This window comes from Pezoporus flaviventris, unplaced genomic scaffold (assembly GCF_033815535.1).
Source record: "Pezoporus flaviventris isolate CSIRO_AGI_PZ_B2104156 unplaced genomic scaffold, CSIRO_AGI_Pfla_v1 ptg000107l, whole genome shotgun sequence".
Classification (NCBI taxonomy): Eukaryota; Metazoa; Chordata; class Aves; order Psittaciformes; family Psittacidae; genus Pezoporus; species Pezoporus flaviventris.
In genome coordinates this window covers 119504-140679 of record NW_026892655.1, presented here as the reverse complement: position 1 = coordinate 140679, position 21176 = coordinate 119504, and the positions used below count along the sequence as shown (strand labels likewise).

The 21176-nt window shown below is 52.7% G+C and overlaps 1 protein-coding gene and 1 long non-coding RNA gene across 2 annotated transcripts; both read left to right on the top strand.

Annotated features, from left to right (window-relative positions):
- The first annotated feature begins 1325 nt into the window (after positions 1–1325).
- Positions 1326–11090, top strand: CCR7 (C-C motif chemokine receptor 7). Its single transcript, XM_061477691.1, has 3 exons — positions 1326–1645; positions 6826–6875; positions 8591–11090. Exons 1-3 carry the CDS (start codon positions 1636–1638, stop codon positions 9653–9655), a joined length of 1125 nt encoding a protein of 374 aa, XP_061333675.1. The 5' UTR covers positions 1326–1635; the 3' UTR covers positions 9656–11090.
- Positions 11091–11145: 55 nt separating this feature from the next.
- On the top strand, positions 11146–12058 carry LOC133281847 (uncharacterized). Its single transcript, XR_009747586.1, has 2 exons — positions 11146–11645; positions 11807–12058. It is a non-coding gene; the product is annotated as an uncharacterized LOC133281847 (long non-coding RNA).
- The last annotated feature ends 9118 nt before the right edge of the window (positions 12059–21176 follow it).

Here is a 21176-nt window from a genome sequence, read left to right as displayed (position 1 = left end):
CATTCTTTTTTTAGGGAAAACAATTTGCTTGGGTTGGCTCCGACAGCACAGAACCTGGCACGTCCTGAAACGCTGAAGTTAAAGCTTGGGAGTCTGAGCAGAAAACAAAGTACAACCGGCTGCTTGGCTGCTTTCTCTCCCTGTCTGGCTCGGATGGATTCTGTCTCGCTGTGGATGGATTCACCCAGACGCCGCCTCTCCCCCTGTAGCAGTGAGTGCTGGGTGCCGGTGCCTACACACCCACCGCTCCACAGCCAGCACCAAGGCTTCGGTTCAAAGCTTTACACCCACCATTTCCAAGTATTCTGCCTGTACCTGAGAGAAGTCTTTCATCTCCAGTCCCGCTTGGCGGAAGCGGTTACAAGATAAAGCTCTCTCAGGCAGTACCTGCCTGGATAATCGACAAACAAAGAGCAAACAGAGCAATAAATAGACTCTCAGAGATGCGAACGGCATGTGCCTGTGGAGATCAGCAAGAAGCGAGCGTGCTTCTCGCACCGTAAGAGAAGGCAGTGATGTGCGCTGGGAGCACGAAGGGCAGTGCAGGGCACCTCCTGTGGCACCAGATAAAAACCCTGATAAACCTCCAAGTGCCAGCATCCTGCCCCTGAAGCACCCCAGAATGAGATCAGAACCACGCCAGAATGGGATCAGAACCACAGCAGTGATGGCCCCACTGAGAGGGGAGCACTGAGGAGGTTTTTAAGTGCCAGCTGGGCTGTGGATGGGTTTACACAGGCTCCTCCACTTCAGGTGTATTTAATTTGGGCTTGAGAGAGCTAGGGAGGGAAAGACTTGGCTTCACGCTGAAGCAGTTGGTGTTCAGGGCAAGGCGATCAGCAGGTTTAGGATCAGACTCTTCCGTACTTGAATCTCCTGTTTTGGCTGTGGTGAGCCATTATGGTATCTTAAAGTAATTCAGATAGAAACATTCCACTGTAATCTTGTTATTTCTAACAACAACAAATCTTCAGATCTTCCAGCACTAAACTATGCTAGAGGAGAACAAATTGGCTTTTCCCAACAGGGAAGTGTTTCCTTTCCTCAAGAGCCACGGACTACCGAATTTACTGGCCATAGCATTTAGTGTGTGGGAAAGAGACCACTCACAAGGTGATGTCTGGCTGAAGCCACTTGCCTTGCAGAGGATGCTGCAAGCAGGTGGGAGAGCAGTGAAGGCTGTGGCCACTGGCACTCCTGCACCCAGAGGTGTTTTGTGTGGTGGTTGAACACCTTCTCTCATGCCCTTCTCAGGGTCTGCCATGTGGACGGAGAGGAGAGATGACAAGGGAGCAGACTTCCTTCTTGTCCCTGCAATGACTCCATCTGATGGGTGTCAGCACACCGCGTGTGCCGCGGTGCAGGCACTGAGGAAGTACCTGAACCCCCAAGCGTGTGACGGCAGCGTGGCACCGAGCACGGCTCTCCCGTGCTGCTGAAAGCATGAGGAGGAGGAGGAGGAGGGTCCAGTGAGTGTCAGTGACACCGGGGCGTGCCGGGAGCTTGCAGGGGTGCAGGAAGTATAAAAGAGAGTATCCCAAAGAGGGTCTCTGGCAGGAGCTGCGGCGTGGGGAGGCTGCGCTGGAGCATGCGATGCTCTTACTAACCTTGTGCCTGCATCTCTGAAACCAGACCATGGAGGGGGGTGAGTACCTGCTCTGCAGCCTCTGGCTTGTCTTTGGCTTTATTAACCATGCCCGAATTCGTGTCCTGTGTCACAAAGATGGAGCGCTTTTAACAGAGCATTTAACGATACAAATGACTTTCATCTTCCTCATATGCAGCGCTATAAAAAAGGCACAGTTCCCTTTGAGAAGCTCAAAAAACCTCAAATCAATTACTTCAGAAGCTCACACACGAAATAGGCTCGGAGGCAGTTTTCAGGGGCTGTTTTGTCCTGAAGCAAATGAGCTCGTCTCACACAATTTGTATCTTTCCTTCTACGTTCTTAACAACAACTGAAGACCAGGAATGCTCTCTCCTTGGCAGCAGTCAATGAATGAATCACGGAATTAGGAGCAAGCCTGTGTGAGTTATTGCTGGCTGAGTCTGTCCAGTCTCTTGTAAAGGGTTTCCATTAATGAACACCTCCAGCACAGCAGCAGAGCTTTGCTATAGGGAGCTGGGGTTTGTGCTTGCTCCGGAGTCAACGCACCCGCAGGGGTCTCTCCCTCTGCATCACCCTGCCACAAAGCACCAGGGGAGAGCAAGTGCGCTCCTCTCCTCTTTGGAACATAGCCTCCCTCAGGGCAGGGGTGTGTGCAGTGGCTCCTGCTCAAAGCTTCACCCTTCCTTTTGCCATCTGTTGTTGGTTCTCAGACAGAGCTCTGCAGGCATCAGCCTCCAGGAGCTCAGGTAGGTATGTGGCCATAGGAAGGGGTGGCACTGTGGGGCCAAGATGGGGCAGATAAGATGCAGGCTCTTCTTGCCTCTCAGACTCTGATTTATTCCTTTCCCTATGGGCTTGTGGGTGTTTATTGCTCAGATATTTGCAAACACTACTCCCAGTTGCCAGGGAGTGCAGGGAGGAGGCACAAATGCAATAGCTCAAGTGGGTAAGTTGGTTTATAACCAGACTAACCAAAGAGGGTTTAGAATACAATCACTACCTCTCCATGCCAGCCAGCCCAGTCAGAGCTGCAATAAGGATGGTGAGAGGCATGGGAGTTCAGCCCAGTAAAGCTCTGTTCCAGAGGTGCAATGGGAGGTGCCACGGCCTTTCCTCTGGGACATTTTTAAATCAGAGCTTGAAATCAGCTGGGATGCAGGAGGGTTCCCTGAGCATCCCAACCCCAGGGGTTAATTGTGGCAGGAAAAGGAAAGGATCAGTGAGAACCTGACAAGAAAAGCAGCACAACTTTCCTGCTATTTCTGCCCTACTACTATACTTCAGGGGAATATTCCAGAACAGCTGCTCTTGAAGCTGCATAGCAGGATTGCTTCTTGTTAATAGTTATGTAGGAAACACAATTGGCTTTTTCACTTGCTTATCTCTGCTTATCTTATCTTTGGAGTCACAATGTCCTAAAAAGGGAGGTGGCAGGTAACCCGTTTTCTGCTGTAACACATGTATGAGCACATGATAAAAGCAGGACCTTGTTCCATTGCTTCTGTGCACTCCTGAAATGATGGTCTCTTTCCTGTGCCAGCAGGACAGGAGCAGAGGGGCAAAGGGGGGGAGAAGGGGCACTGAGCTGTTAACTGCAGAGTCATTACAGCACCCGGGTATGATTAATTGTTCTCAGAAATACACGGTTCTTCACCCAAAACCCCACTGCTCTGCTGGTGAACAGGCACCTGAAACCATGCTTCAAGAGATAAACAGCGCCTTACCCGCCACCTACACATGTGCCAAGGTGCTTGAGACTGAAACCTTTGCTCCGCGGTTCTGGCCGACAGCAGATGGGTTTAACCAGAGCAGGCTTGCTCGGCCGGGCCAACGCTCCCTAAAGCATTCCCGACTCCTGCCGCTCATCCCGTGCATTCCCTAGCACCAGCAGAGAGGGGCAGCTCTGCTCCCGCACTGCCTGACGCGCTTGGGTCGGAGCTGAGCCAGGGCTCTGTCCTGCAGGATTCCACTCCCGTTTAACCACCCTACACTGCTGTTTCTGCTCCTCTTCTCTCCTCTGCGTAGACTTTCTGCTACCAAATACTTCTGACTTCTCTGGGCACACCTGGAGAGGATTCATGGCCTCCCACAGCTGCTTTTATCTTCAGATTTGCTGCTGATGCTGGGGGAGATTCAGGTGAACTGGATGGGATGCTCCTGTCTAAACTCGCTGACCCTTCTGCCGCAGCGGGGAATGAACCTGCACCCTGATGCCCACCCCTTGGCAGCTGAACCATGACTTTAAAACACCAAAAGCACCCGGTTCTTTCCCTTTGCTGTCGAGGGAGCCTCAACCAGATGTCAAGGGCTTGAGTTCAGAGGGATGAATCCCACGCCTTGTGCTTACTCCATGGAGGAAGAGTCTCAAAACTGATGGGTTGCTGCCTCCTCCCCCCCTGCCCTGCATCAACAGCACAGAGCAGACCCCTTCCCTCTTTCATTTGCATGGAGCAATCCTCCTGTCCCCCTTTTCCCAGGTCCTGCAGAACAGGAGCATCCTTTTGAGAACCTCAGCACCTGATGTAGGGCTTTATAGTGCATCTGACTCATTTGCTGCAATGGGTTTTTGGTCTTTCTATAAATGAGGTTTCAGTGCAACTGTTTGTGGGGACTTTTGAGGGGGTTTTCCTTCTTGGTATTTTGAGGAACAAAACTTTAGGAAAATACCCACAGCAGAAAACTGCCAGAGGGGAGCGGGGAGGAGAAACAAAAAGTAAAGAAAGATACCCAGAATTAAACACCAGAGCATGCCTCATCTCTTTCCTGCCCCTCCTTTGCCTCTGTTCCCTGTCCCAGCCCCCTAAGAGTTGTGTCCTGTCTGCCCAAATCTGGTGACACAGGCACTTGCTCAAAGAATTCCTGTGGGAAAACCAGGAGGCTGCATTGCCATCCTCGTTCTGCCTTGGCAAATGTGTAAGCTGAGGTGGGGGTGCAGAAAGAGGGGACAAAACAGGATGAGCTTCTTGCTGTTGAAAAGTCCTTTGACATTTAAGGCACTTGAAACAGCAACTGAGAGAGAAAAGAGTGTGATGCTCTTCAAAGGAATGAGTCAGCTGAACTGCTCCGGGACCAGTACTTGAGTCACTGCAGCATCCTATTCAGTTTGACACTTCACAGCGTGCTAGGAAAGAGAAGACCAGAAAAGCCAAGCAGATCCCCAGGGCTGTGCACTCATGGCTTGTCAGATTAAGGAAGGGCTGGGGCTGTGCTGGGGGCAGCAGCCTGGTACCCGGCAGCACCGGGTCCCTTCCAGGAGATAACAGAAGAACGCGACTCAAGGAATGCCAAGAGCAAGGCACTGATGGAGCAGGGCCGAGGTTGGTGCCTCTCCTCCCTGGGCTGTCAGTGGCTCTTCTCCTCTGCCTCCTTTTTATACAGCAGCCAGGAGGTGACTTACCTTTGGGGCCTCAGCCCCTGGGCCAGCAGGCGCAGTTATTGTCCATCCCCAGGCAGACACGAGCACCAGCTCCAGGAGGCCCCTGGAAATCAGGTGTTTGAGAGGGTGGACTCAAACGCCTGGCTCTTGAGGCAGAGGTCAGGGACCCCATGCCTGTGTCCCAGGCAGGAAGGGCAGTTACAGCCTAGGCTTGCTTAAATTCAGCCAGCAGGTTCAAGTCATTTGGGCTTTCAGTGTATTTCCTGTGTGTAATATGCAGAAGTTAGATCAGCTTGAAGGGAGAGATGCTCACCAAACCTCTTCCTGCAGCCTGCAACTGCTCAGGGTGAAAGCCACTGGACACATACAGAGAATAGAGGAATATTATCCAAGCTTCCCCCCACCTCCTTGCCATACTCCATTCCTGACTGTAAAATGCACTACCAATGCACTGATACACTCGGGTTCCCTCAGGAGGGCTCAGAGAAGGTGAGGGATGGAGGAACACAACTGAGCAGCCAGCTGCACGAGTGTAAAAGATCAAAACAAGGGGGGAAAGTGGCACAGAATTCTGAGAGACACAAGGGGAAGCTCACAACCAGGCTCTGGGCATGGGAAGTAAGAGTGTTTCACACGTGGCTGAGGATCTCTCACCCACACATCACCACTCAAAACGAGTGTCTCCATTCACAGCTACCAAAGTAACTGTTAGTAACGATGCTGCTGCGTGCGACTTAAAGTGGGGATGCAGCTGCAGTCACCTGAAGTAGTGGGAGTTCATCCTTCTGGTCCAGTACCATACCTGAACATGAGCCTGGCAGAGCAGGGGAGGGTGTAAGGGAGCTCTGCAGAAACAGAACTGTATGGAAAAGCCACACTCCCTAGGAGAAAAGGGCAGCTGGAAACCAAAGGCAGCTCCTGCCTCTGCCCCAGCCTTGCTCTGGGATCCTGCACCAGGTAGTCACGGAATCATGAACGAGCAGGGAAGTGAGTGACTGTGATGCAGGGAACTCACCGGTGCCTACAGACACAGCCTACGATGAGCAGCTCAGTGCTCAGAGCAGCCAATGGCAACTCTCCCTCAAGGAAGAGCACATCTCCTGCTCGTGCAAGAGCAGAGGCTGAGGCTTTCTCATGGCTGTCAGATCATTTCAGTCACAACTGCCTGAGGCAGATGCTGGCACATGCTTTAAATAGAGTGAAGAGAAAGTTTTCACTGGCCCCTATGCCTCTGCTAACCACAGCAGGAAGAACTGTTGGTCTGAGATTGCTCTCACCATTATCACATCTGGCTCTGACCTCAGCTCTTCCTCCCAGCTGTCAGCATCCTCCATCTCCCCAGCCAAAGGCAGCAGAAGCCAACTCTGACATTTAGACACAAGCAATAAATTTCAAGGCAGGTTCAGTGATGGGAGCAGAGCTTTCCTGTTGTGCAGCGCTGCCAGGGAGCAACTGGGACAAATGTAGTGCACTCCCAGCTTTGTGCTTTCACATGGGTCGAGCAGGCTACACCCTGAGCTCAGAACAGGCACAGGAGACGGGCTGCTGGCTGTCTGCAGGGAAAGAACACCCATGCAGTAAAGATGCAGGGGTTTGCTCTCTTGAGCTACCAGCCTTTACAGGCGAAACTGGAAGGACCACACTCCTGAGGCTCCATGCGTGCTCTGACAGTACCTGTTATGTGGCCCTGGGTTCTCGTGTGAGCATCTTCACCGTTAGTTAACCAGCCGTGGGGAGTTTTGCAGGGTCAGGTACGCCACGGCTGCGTTTTCAAAGTGAGCATCATGTGGGAAGCCCCAGTGAGCTGCTCACTCTGACACAGTGTCTCCTTCTCCTACAGGCAAGCCGTTAAAGGTCGCTCTTGTTCTCAGCCTGCCCCTGTTTTTTCAGGTAAGATGTTAAAACCAGCTTAAAAACTGTTGAAATCCAGTTGTGTTTTCGTTGTGGGGAGGGAGAGATCTTGAAAGCTCTGACAGGCACAAAGCAACCGCCCACAGCCCTGAAAGATGTGTGGGGACACGGCTGCTCACAGCACGGGTCCAGCCCAGCAGGAGGTGGGCGGTGAGGCAGCAGAGCAAAGCTGGACAGAAAACAAGAGGAATGAAGACAAGGAGAGAACAGCAGCAGTGACATACACTGCCATTTGAGGTGGCCGGGACTGTTAGAACTAAGTCCCCTTTAGCACCAAAAAGAGCATTTTCAGGGAAGACAAGAGCATCCTATGCGGAGTGCTTGTGAAGAGCCAGCTCGATGCTCTTTGCAGCACCTGGTCAAAGCATTGAGGACCTCAGTCTTCAGCGACTGCATTCACTGTTGAAGAGCTGATGTGCTCAAGGAGGAGGAGTTCAGCATCTTCCTCTGCCTGCTCCCGCTCAGAGTGAATGTGAAGGGGGAAGGAGAACCCAGAGCACGGAGCTGCGCCATGACCTGCTCCTGAACCACAGCCTGGCCCCAGCGCTCGCGCTCTCACAACCACAGGAGCAGCCTCAGCCACACCACGGCCCCCAGCTCAGGCTCTCCAAGAGGCTCAGCAGAGCAGGGAGGGCTTTGCAGCCTCTTTCTTTTCCCTTTCACTTCTGGTGGCATGCCTCCAGCTAGCAGGCAGGATGTGGTGAAAGCCAAACCTGCCTGAGATGGAGAGCACGCAGAGATACTTGGTGATAACAGGCAGAGGTATCCAGGGGAAACCTTTCATCTCTGTGCGATGGAGAGAAGGTACTGGAGACTAATAAGGCTCAAAAAACCAGGGCACAGAGACCACAGGCTCGCTCTGCCCTGTGTGTTAAGACAGTGTAGGAAGATAAAACAAGACTAATCAGAACTTAAATCAGGGGCAGGAGCCTGAATGAGACAGCGGCAACGTGTCTGTGCCAGCACCGTAACAGTTTCCTGCTTCACTCCGAGTTTCCTCCCAGTCTCATCAACACCTCTATTAATTTAACAGAGAAAAGAGCCCGGGGAGGCTCCAACTTCATTCTCCCATGGAGCTCCAGGCACCCCCGGGCTCACCCCTCACTGTGAGGATGGGACCTCCCCATGCGAGGTTGCTGCTGTTGGGAGCCACCACCACCACTGCAGCCCTCTTCTAGCACTGCCACAAGTGAGGAGTGAGCAACAGGAATATTGCAGGTGGGAGAAGGGAGGGAATGCTCAGGTTAGCAAATGCCACGAGTAGTCAGTCAAGAGGAAATGTCCCTGCTGAGAGAAGGAGAACGCTGAAGGATGTGTTACCTTTCACACTTGGAGAGCTGACTGCGTACGAAGAGCTGCACGTGGGTCCTGAACCACTCTGGAAAGCAGCCACACGTTTGAGATTTGCAGGTGGCACTGTGGCTGAGCACTAAAGAGTGCGGGTGGAATTCCCACTTTGAGCCTAAAAAAAAGCCCCTAAACCCCATGTACTTATGGGAAGTGGTTTTGGCCATGAGACCTTGCCAGCTCTTCATGGTGTTGGCATGAGCCAACGCTTGGGAACTCCCTGGGACTTCTCTGCGGGCCGTGGCTGGGTAATCCTGCCTGCTCACAGGGCAGCACCAGGCCCCCCTCCCGACACCACGAGGGGCATGGTACCTGTCCCAATACTCTCCTTTTCTCCCCCGTTGTAGGTCTGTGCTGGAAACAACGTCACCGATTACTATGACTCCAACACCACCATCGACTACAACGAGTTCGAGGTCCTGTGTGAGAAGGATGATGTCCGTAACTTCCGCGCTGCCTTCCTCCCAGCCATGTACGCCCTCATCTGCTTCACAGGGCTGCTGGGGAACGGGCTGGTGGTGCTCACCTACATCTACTTCAAGAGGCTCAAAACCATGACAGACATCTATTTGCTGAACCTGGCCCTGGCAGACATCCTCTTCCTGCTGACCCTCCCCTTTTGGGCCACAACTGTAGCCAAGCACTGGCTTTTTGGGAAGTTTGCCTGCAAAGCTGTGTATTGCATCTGCAGAATGAGTTTCTTCAGTGGGATGCTGCTCCTCCTGTCCATCAGCATCGACAGGTACTTTGCCATTGTCCAGGCTGCCTCAGCCCACCGCTTTCGTCCCCAGATGATATTCATTAGCAAGGTTACATGCACCCTCATTTGGCTCCTGGCCTTCATCCTCTCAATCCCTGAGCTGGTTCACAGCGGTGTAAAAAACGTGGACAACAATCCCCATTGTTCCATCATCGCTCACGACTTGCAGACCTTCAACGCCGGCATCAAAGTGTCCCAGATGGTTTTTGGCTTCTTATTTCCCTTGCTGGTCATGTCTGCCTGCTACCTCATCATCATCAAAACATTACTGCAGGCCCGCAACTTTGAGAAGAACAAAGCCATCAAAGTCATCATCGCCGTGGTAATTGTCTTTGTTATCTTCCAGCTGCCCTACAACGGTGTCATGCTGGCCAAGACCATCTCAGCCTTCAACCACACCAGCTCGTGTGAGGAGAGCAAGCAGCTCGACGTGGCAGATGACGTGACCTACACCCTGGCCTGCTTCCGCTGCTGCCTCAACCCTTTCCTCTATGCCTTCATTGGCGTCAAATTCCGCAACGACCTCTTCAAGCTCCTGAAGGAATTGGGCTGCCTGAGCCAGCAGCGCCTCTTGCAGCTCTCAACCTGCCGCGAGAGCAAGAGGTTCTCCTACGCCATGGAGACAGAGACGACCACCACGTTCTCCCCATGAGCCGAGCTCCAGGCAGGCTTTGGCCGAGCTGCAGTAGTCCTGTACACATCCTCTGTTCTGAGCTATTGGTAGAGCAAGACCTGCCACTACTGTAGGAAAGAGGAGAACCCAGGAGGCTCTGCCTGCTTCAGGCAACAAGCACTGCTAGCCAATACTCCCATGGATGGAGAGACTCCAGTAAAGCTGGGACTAACAGCAGGGCAAGGCAGAGGGAGCCTGGTGAGTCTAGAACTTATCCCATCATTTCACCTTTATTTCAGTCTTTCCTAGTCAAAATGAGAAATGTTCAGAACATTCTCCCTAAAAGCAACGAATACCAAGAGAAGCAGACAAGAACTAAACAAGAACTTCCGAGAGCATCATCCTTGCTTTGAATGTTGCTTTTAACAGGACTGCCTATTGCTCTTCCATACCTACAGAAATGATGCCCGTGGAACTGATCCACTCTTCAAGCCAGAACAGCACGAGCAGCCTCAGGCTCCAAGCTTGTAAGCTGTGAAGTATCCAAGCACACCAATCTTCACCCTGCCTTCGCCCATGAAAAGTGAGAAATGTCCATAACTAATCCTAAAGCTATACATATGATAGATATCATTTCAATAACTTCATATATTATTGTGGAAACTCATATGTTTCTCAAGGAAAGTACAAATTCCACTCCAGTTCCACCTGCATCGGGTGTTTCACCTATAAAGAAGGTGCCTCCTAAGGAGCACAAGTGATTCCATCCCAATATTGACTTGAATTCTTTAGAAATGCTGCTTCACCCTGGAAAGAAAGTCTCCTTTTGCTTCTGAAAGGGCCCAAGGCCGATGAGCTCCAAATAACCAGGTGCCAGGATCCTCAGGATTTTAAAGATTCAAGCCCAGGGCAAACCCAGGCATTTCTTAAGGCAAAACATTCAAATTCTGGATGTAGTTGTGCCCATGGTCCAACCGCTCCAGTCTACCAGTATCTGAAGCTTGCTTGTACCTGGCCTTATGGGCCATGGTGGGCACGTACACATGGGGCCTTCTGTGCTGTTGCTTGCTGACCTCCAGAGATAAGCAGGAACGTGGGGTTTTCTTCTCCCTTCCCAATCAACGTGTCCTTCTAGAAGGCCTTTAGCAGCTGGCTTTAAGTCAGGTATGTATTTCACTTATAAGCTATTGAAAACGTGTTTGGCAGTCGCACAGCCCCTGCTCAGAAAGATGCCATTCGCTGGTGTGATTTCAACGCAAAGGACGGTGACGTGTTCAAGATTGCTGCCAGGGTCAGCACTTGAAAGGAAAGTGGCAGCTGAACAACAGATTATTGTCACGTAAAGTAAGACCTGGAAAAGAAGCCCAGAATGAAATGCCAGCTGGTGCTTTTACTGCAGGGGCCAAGATTCCTAAGGACAGACGAATACCCTGGGAACTGCTGGCGTGGGTGCAGAGCCTCACCCTCCAGAACAGCAGCTTTGTGCAACACATGAGGCGTGTTCCCACGGACATACCGAGCCCCACGAAGAAGACGTTTGTACCTTTTTCAATAGCACAGGTAGATCCATGAGGAGCGCTGCAGGGAACGCTCCGGATCATAGCTTGACAAACATTCCTTTAGAGACACGAGAATTACAATCAACCTCCCGAGGAAAGAATTCCGTTAGCTGGGTTTCAGACAAGGCTGCCAGTTACACAGCTGCCTGCCATCACACTTAAATCCATTCTTCTTCATAAACCCTTTGGCTCTGGGGTACGGGATGTTGCCAAGAGCTGGGAATGGGGAAGAAAGCACATTCTGCTCCTCATCACCTGCCTGCCCCCCATCCAACTGTTCAATGCATTTGCTGGTAGGATGTCCATGTAACACGTGCACAAGTGCTGCTTCTCTGACCTCTGACATGGGGCTTACAGCCGACACTGACGAGTCAGTTGTCCGGGGTTTGCTCCTATAATCCTCACCCAGGCAAGACCCTGGGCTAAGGACAACCCTGCCAGAGCAAGGAATACCCATAATACAGGCTCAGGTTAGTTTTCTTCATCATTAACAATGTATTCTCAATGTATACGCATATATGTAAAGCTGCTTTGTACGGAGGAAGATAAATGTGTACCTGAACGTACCCTGAAAATACACTGCTATAACCATAACTTCTCCCACAAAATACTTCCACCTAACTTATTCTAGCAAGGAGACCTGCAGAACATGCAACTGCACTTGTCCCCTGACTGATAAAAGCTGTTCCCCTTCTACAGACTGAGAACCCTTCAGGTTTTTATCAGCCAGCCGATTGAACAGACAAAACAACTTTGCCACTTCCCGAGATGAATCCCATCAACAGCGGCCCAAGATCCTGACTCGAGGTTCCCTGCTGAGGTCTGAAAACTGACTGTATTTTGCTATATTTGGACAATAAATTATACCGTTTTTTAAACAGTACCTTTGGTTTTCCATGGTATTTCCTCCATAGGATGCATCTCATATGTATGAGAATAGTTGATATCAAGAGCTGCCTGCTGACCAACCCAGCTTCATAGCAGCCCTGCAGGAAAAAAAGCCTGTAAAATAAACTAAGTAGAAAAAGAGCTGCTTTCCTTCCTCTGCTGATGCACTATAGAGTAACCAAGTCACCAACAGGTTAAGTAGTAGCCTCTATTTTAACACTTAGCCCAACTGCTTTAACTCCACTGGATACACCTGAACGTGACTTAACCAACGTTCATGTGCGAAATGATGTTGTAATGTTTTACTGCTCACTTTCACACTGAAAGGGCAATCAGTAATGAAACACCACGTCCCTGTGCAGACTGCTGTGGGGAGAGGCAGTGATGGCAGCTCTGGTGGCCACACCACCGACCCCTGAGGTACAAGCAGTAACTGCCATGGTAGTCGTGGTGTGCTGCACGGCTAATCCAGCTCTGCCACTCAACCAGGCCTATGTGGCAGGATGAATGTGCACAGACCTTTTCCTCCTGGCCTCCCCAGCTAAGCCATGCCTCAAGGCACACAGGGATGATCAATATCCTTCACAAAACATTGTCTCTTAATGGCAACCATGGAATGAGAAAGGAAGGAGCCCCATAGCAAACCAGAAGACCCGCGGCTTGACATTTGAGTGCTAAACTGAAGCATCATTTCTGCTTTCACTAAACACATCTGTCATGGTTTCTCCCTAGAGAGAAAGTATTAGGCGAGTTTCAGCATCCGGCCCAGAGGTACAAGCAGTGGTCAGGAGCACCTCAAGAGCTCAACACCACAATACAACTGCAGACAATAACAGCCTCAAGCCATGGCTCCTGCAATAAACATGAGGGCTTGCTCACCACAGCTAGGTCAGAAGCCCCATCTGCCCCGAGTGCAGGGAGCTCATCTGTGCAAGAGCTGCAGCCTGCGGGAGCAGGAGCTCTGCACCAGGGCACACACAACGGGAAACAGAACCAGGGATGTGCAGAAAGCCACCAACCTCTCAGCAATTCCCTGTGCCCCTTCAGAGGTGACCCGGAACCAAGCCTTCAAACAGTGAAGCTCCTGAACGTTAAGAAAACTGGGACTTACAACCCAGTGCAACTCAGCCCACCAAGAACCGTGAAAGGCTGCACCTCAGGCCACAAATATCCTAGCTAAATATACACAGAACAAGTTACAGGCCAAAGAAAAAGTGCATTTCTAGGATAGATTTAACCCATTTTAGTGCCTTTCACCAGCAAGACAGAGAACAAAGTTTCCTTTCTCACTTCTCTGGGGACTGGGACCAATCTCAGGTTTAAATCTTCTTTGAAAAGTCAATTAAAAACACCTGGCCCTCGTTACAGGAGGGGGTCATTCATCTGCAGTGAGCCCAAAAGCAGGAGAGGCATCTCCCACCTAGTCACAGCCAGGTGGACACCAGGGCATTCCTGTAATCCCTTCTCCAAGTCACTGTGCAAAGCCTCTTCATCACTCCCAAGCTCCAATAAAGCATGGCTGTTAAGCATTCCTCCCTGCCTGCGAGTGCTTCAGCTAGGCACATACATTTAAAAGCCCTCAGTGCCAAAGGGATCTGGGCTGGGAGGGAGATAAACTGGAATGAGAGGGAAGTAAATCATTATGAGGCCTCACTAAGTGCAGCTTCTCCCACCCATCTCAGAGCAGATACCAGTTGGTCCTCTCCCTTCTCGTGCTCCAGGTGCTGCCTCCCATCCCTCGCTGGTGAATGAACTGGTTAACGTGAGCAGGAAGGGGAAGCATCCCCAGGCAGGGCTGTGGTTTCTGATGTGCCCCTGGGTAGCTGCGGGAGGAAAGTCCTTGTCACCCTAAGAAAGAATGAGCTGGAGTTGAGAGGCAAGCCTAAAAATAAAGCGTGTGTGAGCCGAGGAAGGGTGGTGGCATCCTGCAGCAATCAGAGTGGCTGAGAGTGGGCTCTGCTTTCCTCTCCCCCCATCTGCTATATGGAACAAGAACCCAAAGGCCTGTTCTGAGGGCAGAGGTGTCACACCACAGGGGCACAGCCGACCATCTTCCTTCCCAGCAGGCCAGCACAAGGGGGACACCTCCTCCAAGGGGATTTCTCTCCACACCAGGGGATTTCTCCCTTCTTACCTGACTATGATGGGTCTGGGGAAACTGAAGTCAGCTCAGACCTCAGCTGCCCCTTGTTTCTATTATCACGAGCAGCTTTGTGACCTCAAAGCAGGTAGAGCAAAGGGCCTGACCAGACTGAAAAGCAGAGGTTTGTCATGGATGAGAAGGTGGCAGGACCAGCTCAGAGCCTGCTCTCAGCACAAAGGATGGGACAAGAACATGCAGTTGGAATATAAGGAAGAAACAATTAAGCAGCATGGGGGGCATGGTTTAATGTGAGGTGTCCCTACCCATAGCAGGGGCTTGGAACTGGATGACCTTGAGGTCCTTTCCAACCCAAACCATTCTATGGTTCTGGGCTGTGTCTAATGACAGCAGCACAACCCATTGCCAGACCACCTTACCCAAGTCAACCCTGCTCTTCTTCCCCAAGCACTAAAGCAGGTAACTGCCCCTAACACCCCCTAACTGCCCCTGCAAAAGCAGTACTGGAGGCGGCTCCTCTGCTCCCAGCACCACACATCGGAGCCTTCCCACCCTGAAACAAGGCAGGCCTCGTGGCTCCAGGTTTTACAGCAGTGTCAGGTACACGCACGCACAGCTCTGGGCTATCCCACCTCCAGCCTGCCCTGGAAGTTACTTTTCACTCCCATCTTTCAGCAAGCCCCCAGTTCTTCGCAGAGCAAAGAGTATTGCCCAAGCAGGGAGGCAGCCCTTGCCAGGGTTAGGCAAACGCTTGTCACTGCCACAGACATCAAACTCAGGTCCTAACAAGCAGGGAGACTTTGAGCTCACCTTTGCCACGTGCGTGGCAGATGCAGAGCCCGTCTAAGCATGAGCTCATGTATTTGTCATTGCTGAACCCATGCAAATCTTCAGCTTGCAGGAAGCGAAACTCCGACTTCCCTTCCTGCTGCTTCGGGGGTTCTAATTCAATTGTCTAAAAGAAGGCAGCAAGCAGACATTTCCTCTCTCTGGTGATGAGCATTGTTGTCTAAAACCCCGATTTTTGAGCGATAATGTGCTTTTGGGGGGGATCCTCTGTGGCTGAAGGACAGCTCCAGTGTCTGAAATCATCCTACAGGGGAGGGAAAGACCAAATAACTTCCAGTGCAATAAATAATCCAAACAGCTTTCCTGGACACAGCATCCTGTACCAAAATGAGAACGTCTCCCATCGGTTCAAGTTCCTTCTTCCACTACGAGGAGCACAGTCTGAACCCCACTAAAGCCACGGGACACCTGAGGGGCTGGTATGAATCTTTCATGCTATGAACACAAGGGAGGAGAGAAGGCAAAACCCCAGTGGCTACACACACACAACCCAGGCTCCTCCCGAAACAACCCAGGAAGGAGAAACCGCTTTGCAGCGCTCTGCCTTGAGTGCTGAGCTCTATTGGATGTGCTACACGAGCAGCTGGATTTCATGTAGGTCTGTTAAGGCTTGGAGACCCCCAGAACCGCTCAGGAGGGTGAGAAATGCAGCCACTTCCCAGGCCCTACCTGTCCTCAAGGCTACGCCGCAGTGTAAAGCTCAAAAGCTGCGCTCCTCTGCGGTGATGTCTTGGTTCACACTCAGCCAACGACCAACCTGCAAGTGGCCGAATGCTCCAGAGGAGGGGAAAGGTGCTGTTAACCACGCTTCACTAAGCAGGCAGTGAAAGACAAACCCCTGCAAGAGCAGTGACTCACGAGTCAAAATGCCTTCTCCAAAGGCTCCTTCAAGCCTTCACCTCCAAGAGACACGAAGGCTTTTATGTCTCACCCAACAAAGGCTGCTCATTTCCCACCCAGCTGTCTGAAAATGAAGGTGCTGAGTTGGACACCCCAAAAAACCTTTGTCCAACCAAGATAACCCTGGTGACTTCCTCTGACCCCAGGGGCCTTCTTGGTTAAGCATCCTGGTTGAGCAATTTCGATTACAAGAGGAATTACTCTTCCCCTCTGCAGCAGCAGCCGCAGCAGCAGCACACTGCCCCACCTCTGACAGCGACTGGTGGGCACAAACCCCTCCACTCCACCCAGGTCCTTGGTGCAACTACCACAGGTAGCAAGCCCAACCTTGCAGGTTTCTATCCTGTACCCTCCGCTTTGCATCTTCTTAGCAGGGACTCGCCCGTCCCCACGTTCGCGGGGCAGGAGGTGCGAACACGCACACGCACCTTCACGTCTGCGTGCATTCGTGATGCATACACAGCAAAACTCAACCCCCCCCAAGTGCCAAAGCTCACCACTGGAGCGGCACAAACAGCAGCTCGTGATTTCAGGGGAAAGCTGTCAGATTCCCATGGAGATAACGTGTTTCTTCTGCTCAGTTTTGGCCACACCAAGCAGTGAGAAAGAACCTCTAGGGCCCGTGCCAGGGCGGGGAGGGGGGGGGAAGGAAAAACAAGTCTCTTTCTGGATGACTAACACAGCCAGCAGCTATTGCCACTGTGCAGCTCAGCCCTGCTCCTCGACAGGGAGTTGTGCAAGGCTCCTTGGAAGAGGTTAACACCTTCCTTCGCAGCCGCTCGCCCTCACCTGCCTTGCCAGAGGCTCACAGGGAGCTACAAGGCTGCTGCTCCTCACTCTTCGTGACCCAACCACGTGCAGAGGGTGATGGTCACCGAGTGTCACTGCCCGGGCCCCAGCAGCCAGGCTCCGAGGGGATTGCAGCAGGCCTGCCCAGCGACCGGATCCTTCCAACCCTCACCTGAACGTCTTCGTTACCGGGAGCTCCTGGCCAGCCTCCTCACCGGGCTGCAGGATGAGCACCCCCTCGTGTGCCAGGCTGCCTGCACAGCCCAACAGACAGCCCAGAGGCACTGGAGGCTGTTGTGAAGCGCTCTGCAGATAACACCCAACACAAACGGTCTCGGCACCATCACAAGCAAGACCTGAAACGCTGCCAGAACCTGCCTCCTCAGCTGGGCATCCTGTTGAGGGCACGACATGGGCTGCAGCCTTTGGATGCGTACTCAACATGCCAGCTCACCCGCTCACGGTGAAGGATCGTCCTGCGAGCACTACGGCACAGCTCTCTTGGCTCCTGTGACAGCCAGCCCAGCATCAGGGCCGCTGATGCTCCTGCACAAGGAGGTGATGCACTAGTGAGACATCACTTCTGCAGAAGAGATGCTCCCCTCTGGGGACTTAGGGCTTCTGGTACATGCTCACCCCAGAGACCCGCTCCTAAGCTACAACAGGGAGCACGCAGGGCATCACACCCTGCTCTGCAGCAGCTCACCCGAGCAGAGCGCTCTGTTCCGCATCCCTGGGGAGGTTTGGTCTTTCTCCCTCGGGATCATGGTCCAGCCAGCCCATTAGGAGCCATTAAAACGCAGCTGAGCCTCAGACATGTTGCACCTAAGTGACACCACAACTTTGCATGGTGCCCTCCAGCATGCAAAACACATGGGGTGGGAGAGGGGCAGGAGAAGCAAGAGCAGAGGGGAGCCTGCATGTTCTTGAGTCACCTCCTGGCTCTAACAACTGGCCATGCCTCCCAGCTCCTGGACGGCACTGGGAAGGAGGGAGGTATCTCCATGCCAGGCAGTAATGGTGATCTTCAGCTTGGAAATGAGTTCCCTTTACAATCAGCAATACAAAAAGAGCCTTTCCTCACAAGGCACTGTGTCCTGCAGACATGCATCCAGTCTGTCAGTCATGGCACATGGCCTGAAACACGCAATGAAGCGAAGCTTCAGTGACTTGTAACCAGGCTGAAAACACTCCCTTCTCCTTCCTGCAAGGGGAAGCCATCTGAAGTAAAAAACCACAGACTAAATGCAAAGCCAGGCAGCAGGAGACACTCTCACAATGCACTGACACTGTCCCCAAGCCCTAGGTGATGTCTGGAAAGACCCAACAGCCCAGGCAGGCTCCAACAGCACATCCAGACCGAGTCCATGGTCACAGCCCCGCTTTGGCTGTGCTCATCACACAGCAGCAGTAACTAGCAGGGAGGAGAGGGGGAAGGCTGTGAGTTCTCAAGAGAGCAGGGACACAGCCTTCCCCTTGTCCATCCAAGCTCCTCTCCTCTTGCCTTCAGCCACCCCGGACATGGAAAATCACGCTCTTAGGAAAAGGTTTCCAAGCGAAACCTCGCTCTCTGGTTACAGCCCGGGTAAACCTGCAGGCGAGCAGGAACCGACCGCAGCCCTCTCCTTGAGAGATGCTGACACCAAGCGGGAAGAGCTCAGAAATGCTCCAATGAAGACATTCCAGAGGGACCCTGGCGAAAACTCAGCCCTGGAATAAAGGAGTGAGCTCCAACAGCGTTACCTGAATCGTATTCCAGTTCCCTGCGGACAATCAGGCTAAAAAGCAGAGTCAGTTTAGTTTGGTTGAATTTAAATACACCCAAGTGATTTTAACCAAGCAAAACCCTGTTATCGGAGCCCAGGCCTCGGCGATGACTCGGGTTTAGTCACCCTTGTGCAGGTGAGAACAAACTTAAGCAGAGGTGTGAGCGTTAAAGCCACAGCTGGCAGGGGTTGAGCAGAAAGGATGGAACCGGTGGTAACTGCTGCGTGCGTCTCGGTCCCTACACCCCGCCGTGTTAACAAACTGCTGGTGCTATGCTCTGGAGTAATTCCTCCTTTTCACCTTCAAACGTGCTTATTGCAAACTGCACCCTCCTGGCTCGCTCCAGTGATGCCTCTTTCCCCTGTTTGCGCAGAAAAATCCTTTCTTTGTGGCTTTCTGCAGAAGAGAAATGAACAAAAACAACAAAGAGAGCTCCACCTCTGCAGATGGCTTTTACCTGAAAGGGATGCAGCCCACACCCCACCCACCCAAGCCTTGAAGCAATAAACACGGTGACATAAAGTCTGTTCTCAAGGAAGGTTTCCCCACATCCCCTTACAAAAACACTCTGCTGTTTTGCTCTCCGAGATGCTGCCAGCTCGCTGCTCCCCCACGCACCAGAATGGGTACAGCAGATAAGAAACCAGACACCCCTATCTGGCCTTAAAGATGTTTTGCTAGACGTTTACCAAACACCACTAAAACGAGGATATGGGCAAGGAGCTCCTGCTGCTTTCTGAAGGCTGCCCAAGCACACCCCCAAAAATAAGTGATAGGATGATAAAGGATGGCACTAGGCCAGCACCATCCTTTGAGGGTCATGCTAGATCTGCCTGTGGAGCAGCCAAGGTCCCACTTGGGTCCTGATGCTGCTCAGGAAACATGGATTTTATTCCCAACATCCATCGAGCACCCAGGTGCTCCAGTGGGTTGGCAGCAGGGAGTGCAGTGACCCAGTTTGGCTCTGCTCTGCTCTTCTTCCACCTGCAGACAGACTCTAACCTGCTCCGACAGCTCTCATTTTAGCAAAGGGAATTCCTCATGCTGTCAGCAGCAACTGCTGTGATGCTGAAGGACATGAGCAGAAGGAAGCCCTATCTCCTACTTCCACACTCCTGTTTTCTGGAATCTCCTCTCCCAAGTGAAGCACTCTGCACTGCTGTGGACAATGCACATCCAGCAGCTTTCCCTGCAAAGTGAACACCTAAAAGCATTGATCCCTGGTTTGATGGGCTCTGGAGAGCAGCACAGAGCCAAGCTGGCACCAGCTTTCCAGGCATTTTCCTGCTCTGGGCTCTGCCACCCTTGGCCTTGCTTTCCTGAGCAGGATGCTTGGCACAGCATAGCTGTGGGAAACAATCCCTCCCTGTTTCAATGAGTCCCAATCACTTCATCACAGGCTCTGAAGAAGCAGCAGCTTGGATGCCTCAGCACAAAGAGAAGCTTGGGATCTGGTCCCCTTCCCAGCTTGCCTACACAGTCCCTGTGTGATCCTAGAGGAACAGCAGGTCTCAATTGCCAAGCTATAAAATGGGGCCATTAACACTTAATTCCTCTCACCCGTTGTCTGCCTGGATTGTGAACTCAGTAGGAAGGCCTGTGTGTGACACTGCATGAAGGAGCCCCCAGACATAAATGAAATATGAAATAGCAATTCTAAATCCCCAGCAGGCAAAGGTAGGAGTAGCAGGGCAGGACAGAAACACATGCTTGCACTTAATGACAATGACAAACCCTCTCAGGAGGCTCCTCACTGCTCTCCTGGGAAGGGCTCACAAACCCCCAGCCAGATCCCACCATGCCCTCAGCATCTGCTGCCAGTTGCATCCTCCCTGCAGCACCGCAGGCAATGAGTGCATGAAGCTCACCAGGCTCTGTGCAGCCCACGCAGCACCATGGTGCTGCCATGAGGACAGCACGCTTCACAGAACCACCATGGTTTGTGCTGCAAGGGAACTTAAAGCTCCTCCAGCTCCAACCCCTGCCACGGGCAGGGACCCCTTCCACTGGAGCAGCTTGCTCCAAGCCCCTGTGTCCAACCTGCCCTTGAACACTGCCAGGGATGGGGCAGCCACAGCTTCTCTGGGCACCCTGTGCCAGCGCCTCAGCACCCTCACAGGGAAGAGCTTCTGCCTCAGAGCTCAGCTCAGTCTCCCCTCGGGCAGGTTCAAGCCATTCCCCTTGGCCTGTCCCTGCAGGCCCTTGGCCAGAGCAGCCCCTGGTGGATTTCGCCCTGCTCAAGCCCCCATCCGCACGTACCTCACCGCTGCCATCCCCGCTCCCTGCGGCAGCAGCAGGCGGCGGCTCTGCCGCAGCACGGTGACACGGGCCGGGCCGTGCTCAGCCGTGGCTGACCGGGACCCGCACGGCGCAGCGGGCACGTTACCGGCAGCCGCCATTCCCCACCTCGCGGGAGAGGGAAGCACCGTGCGCGGCCGGAGCGGGATGAGGATCGGAAGGGGAAGGGGGGGAGCTGGGCCGGGGGGGATTTAAAGGGCGAGTCCGGCGGTGCTGGGGATAAAGATGGGAGCGAGCTTTATGCGCTGGGGATGCTCGTTGTGCGTGGGGAGCTGGGGATGCTCGTTGTGCGTGGGGAGCTGGGGATGCTCGTTGTGCTTGGGGAGCTGGGGATGCTCGTTGTGCTTGGGGAGCTGGGGATGCTCGTTGTGCGCGGGGAGCTGGGGATGCTCGTTGTGCGTGGGGAGCT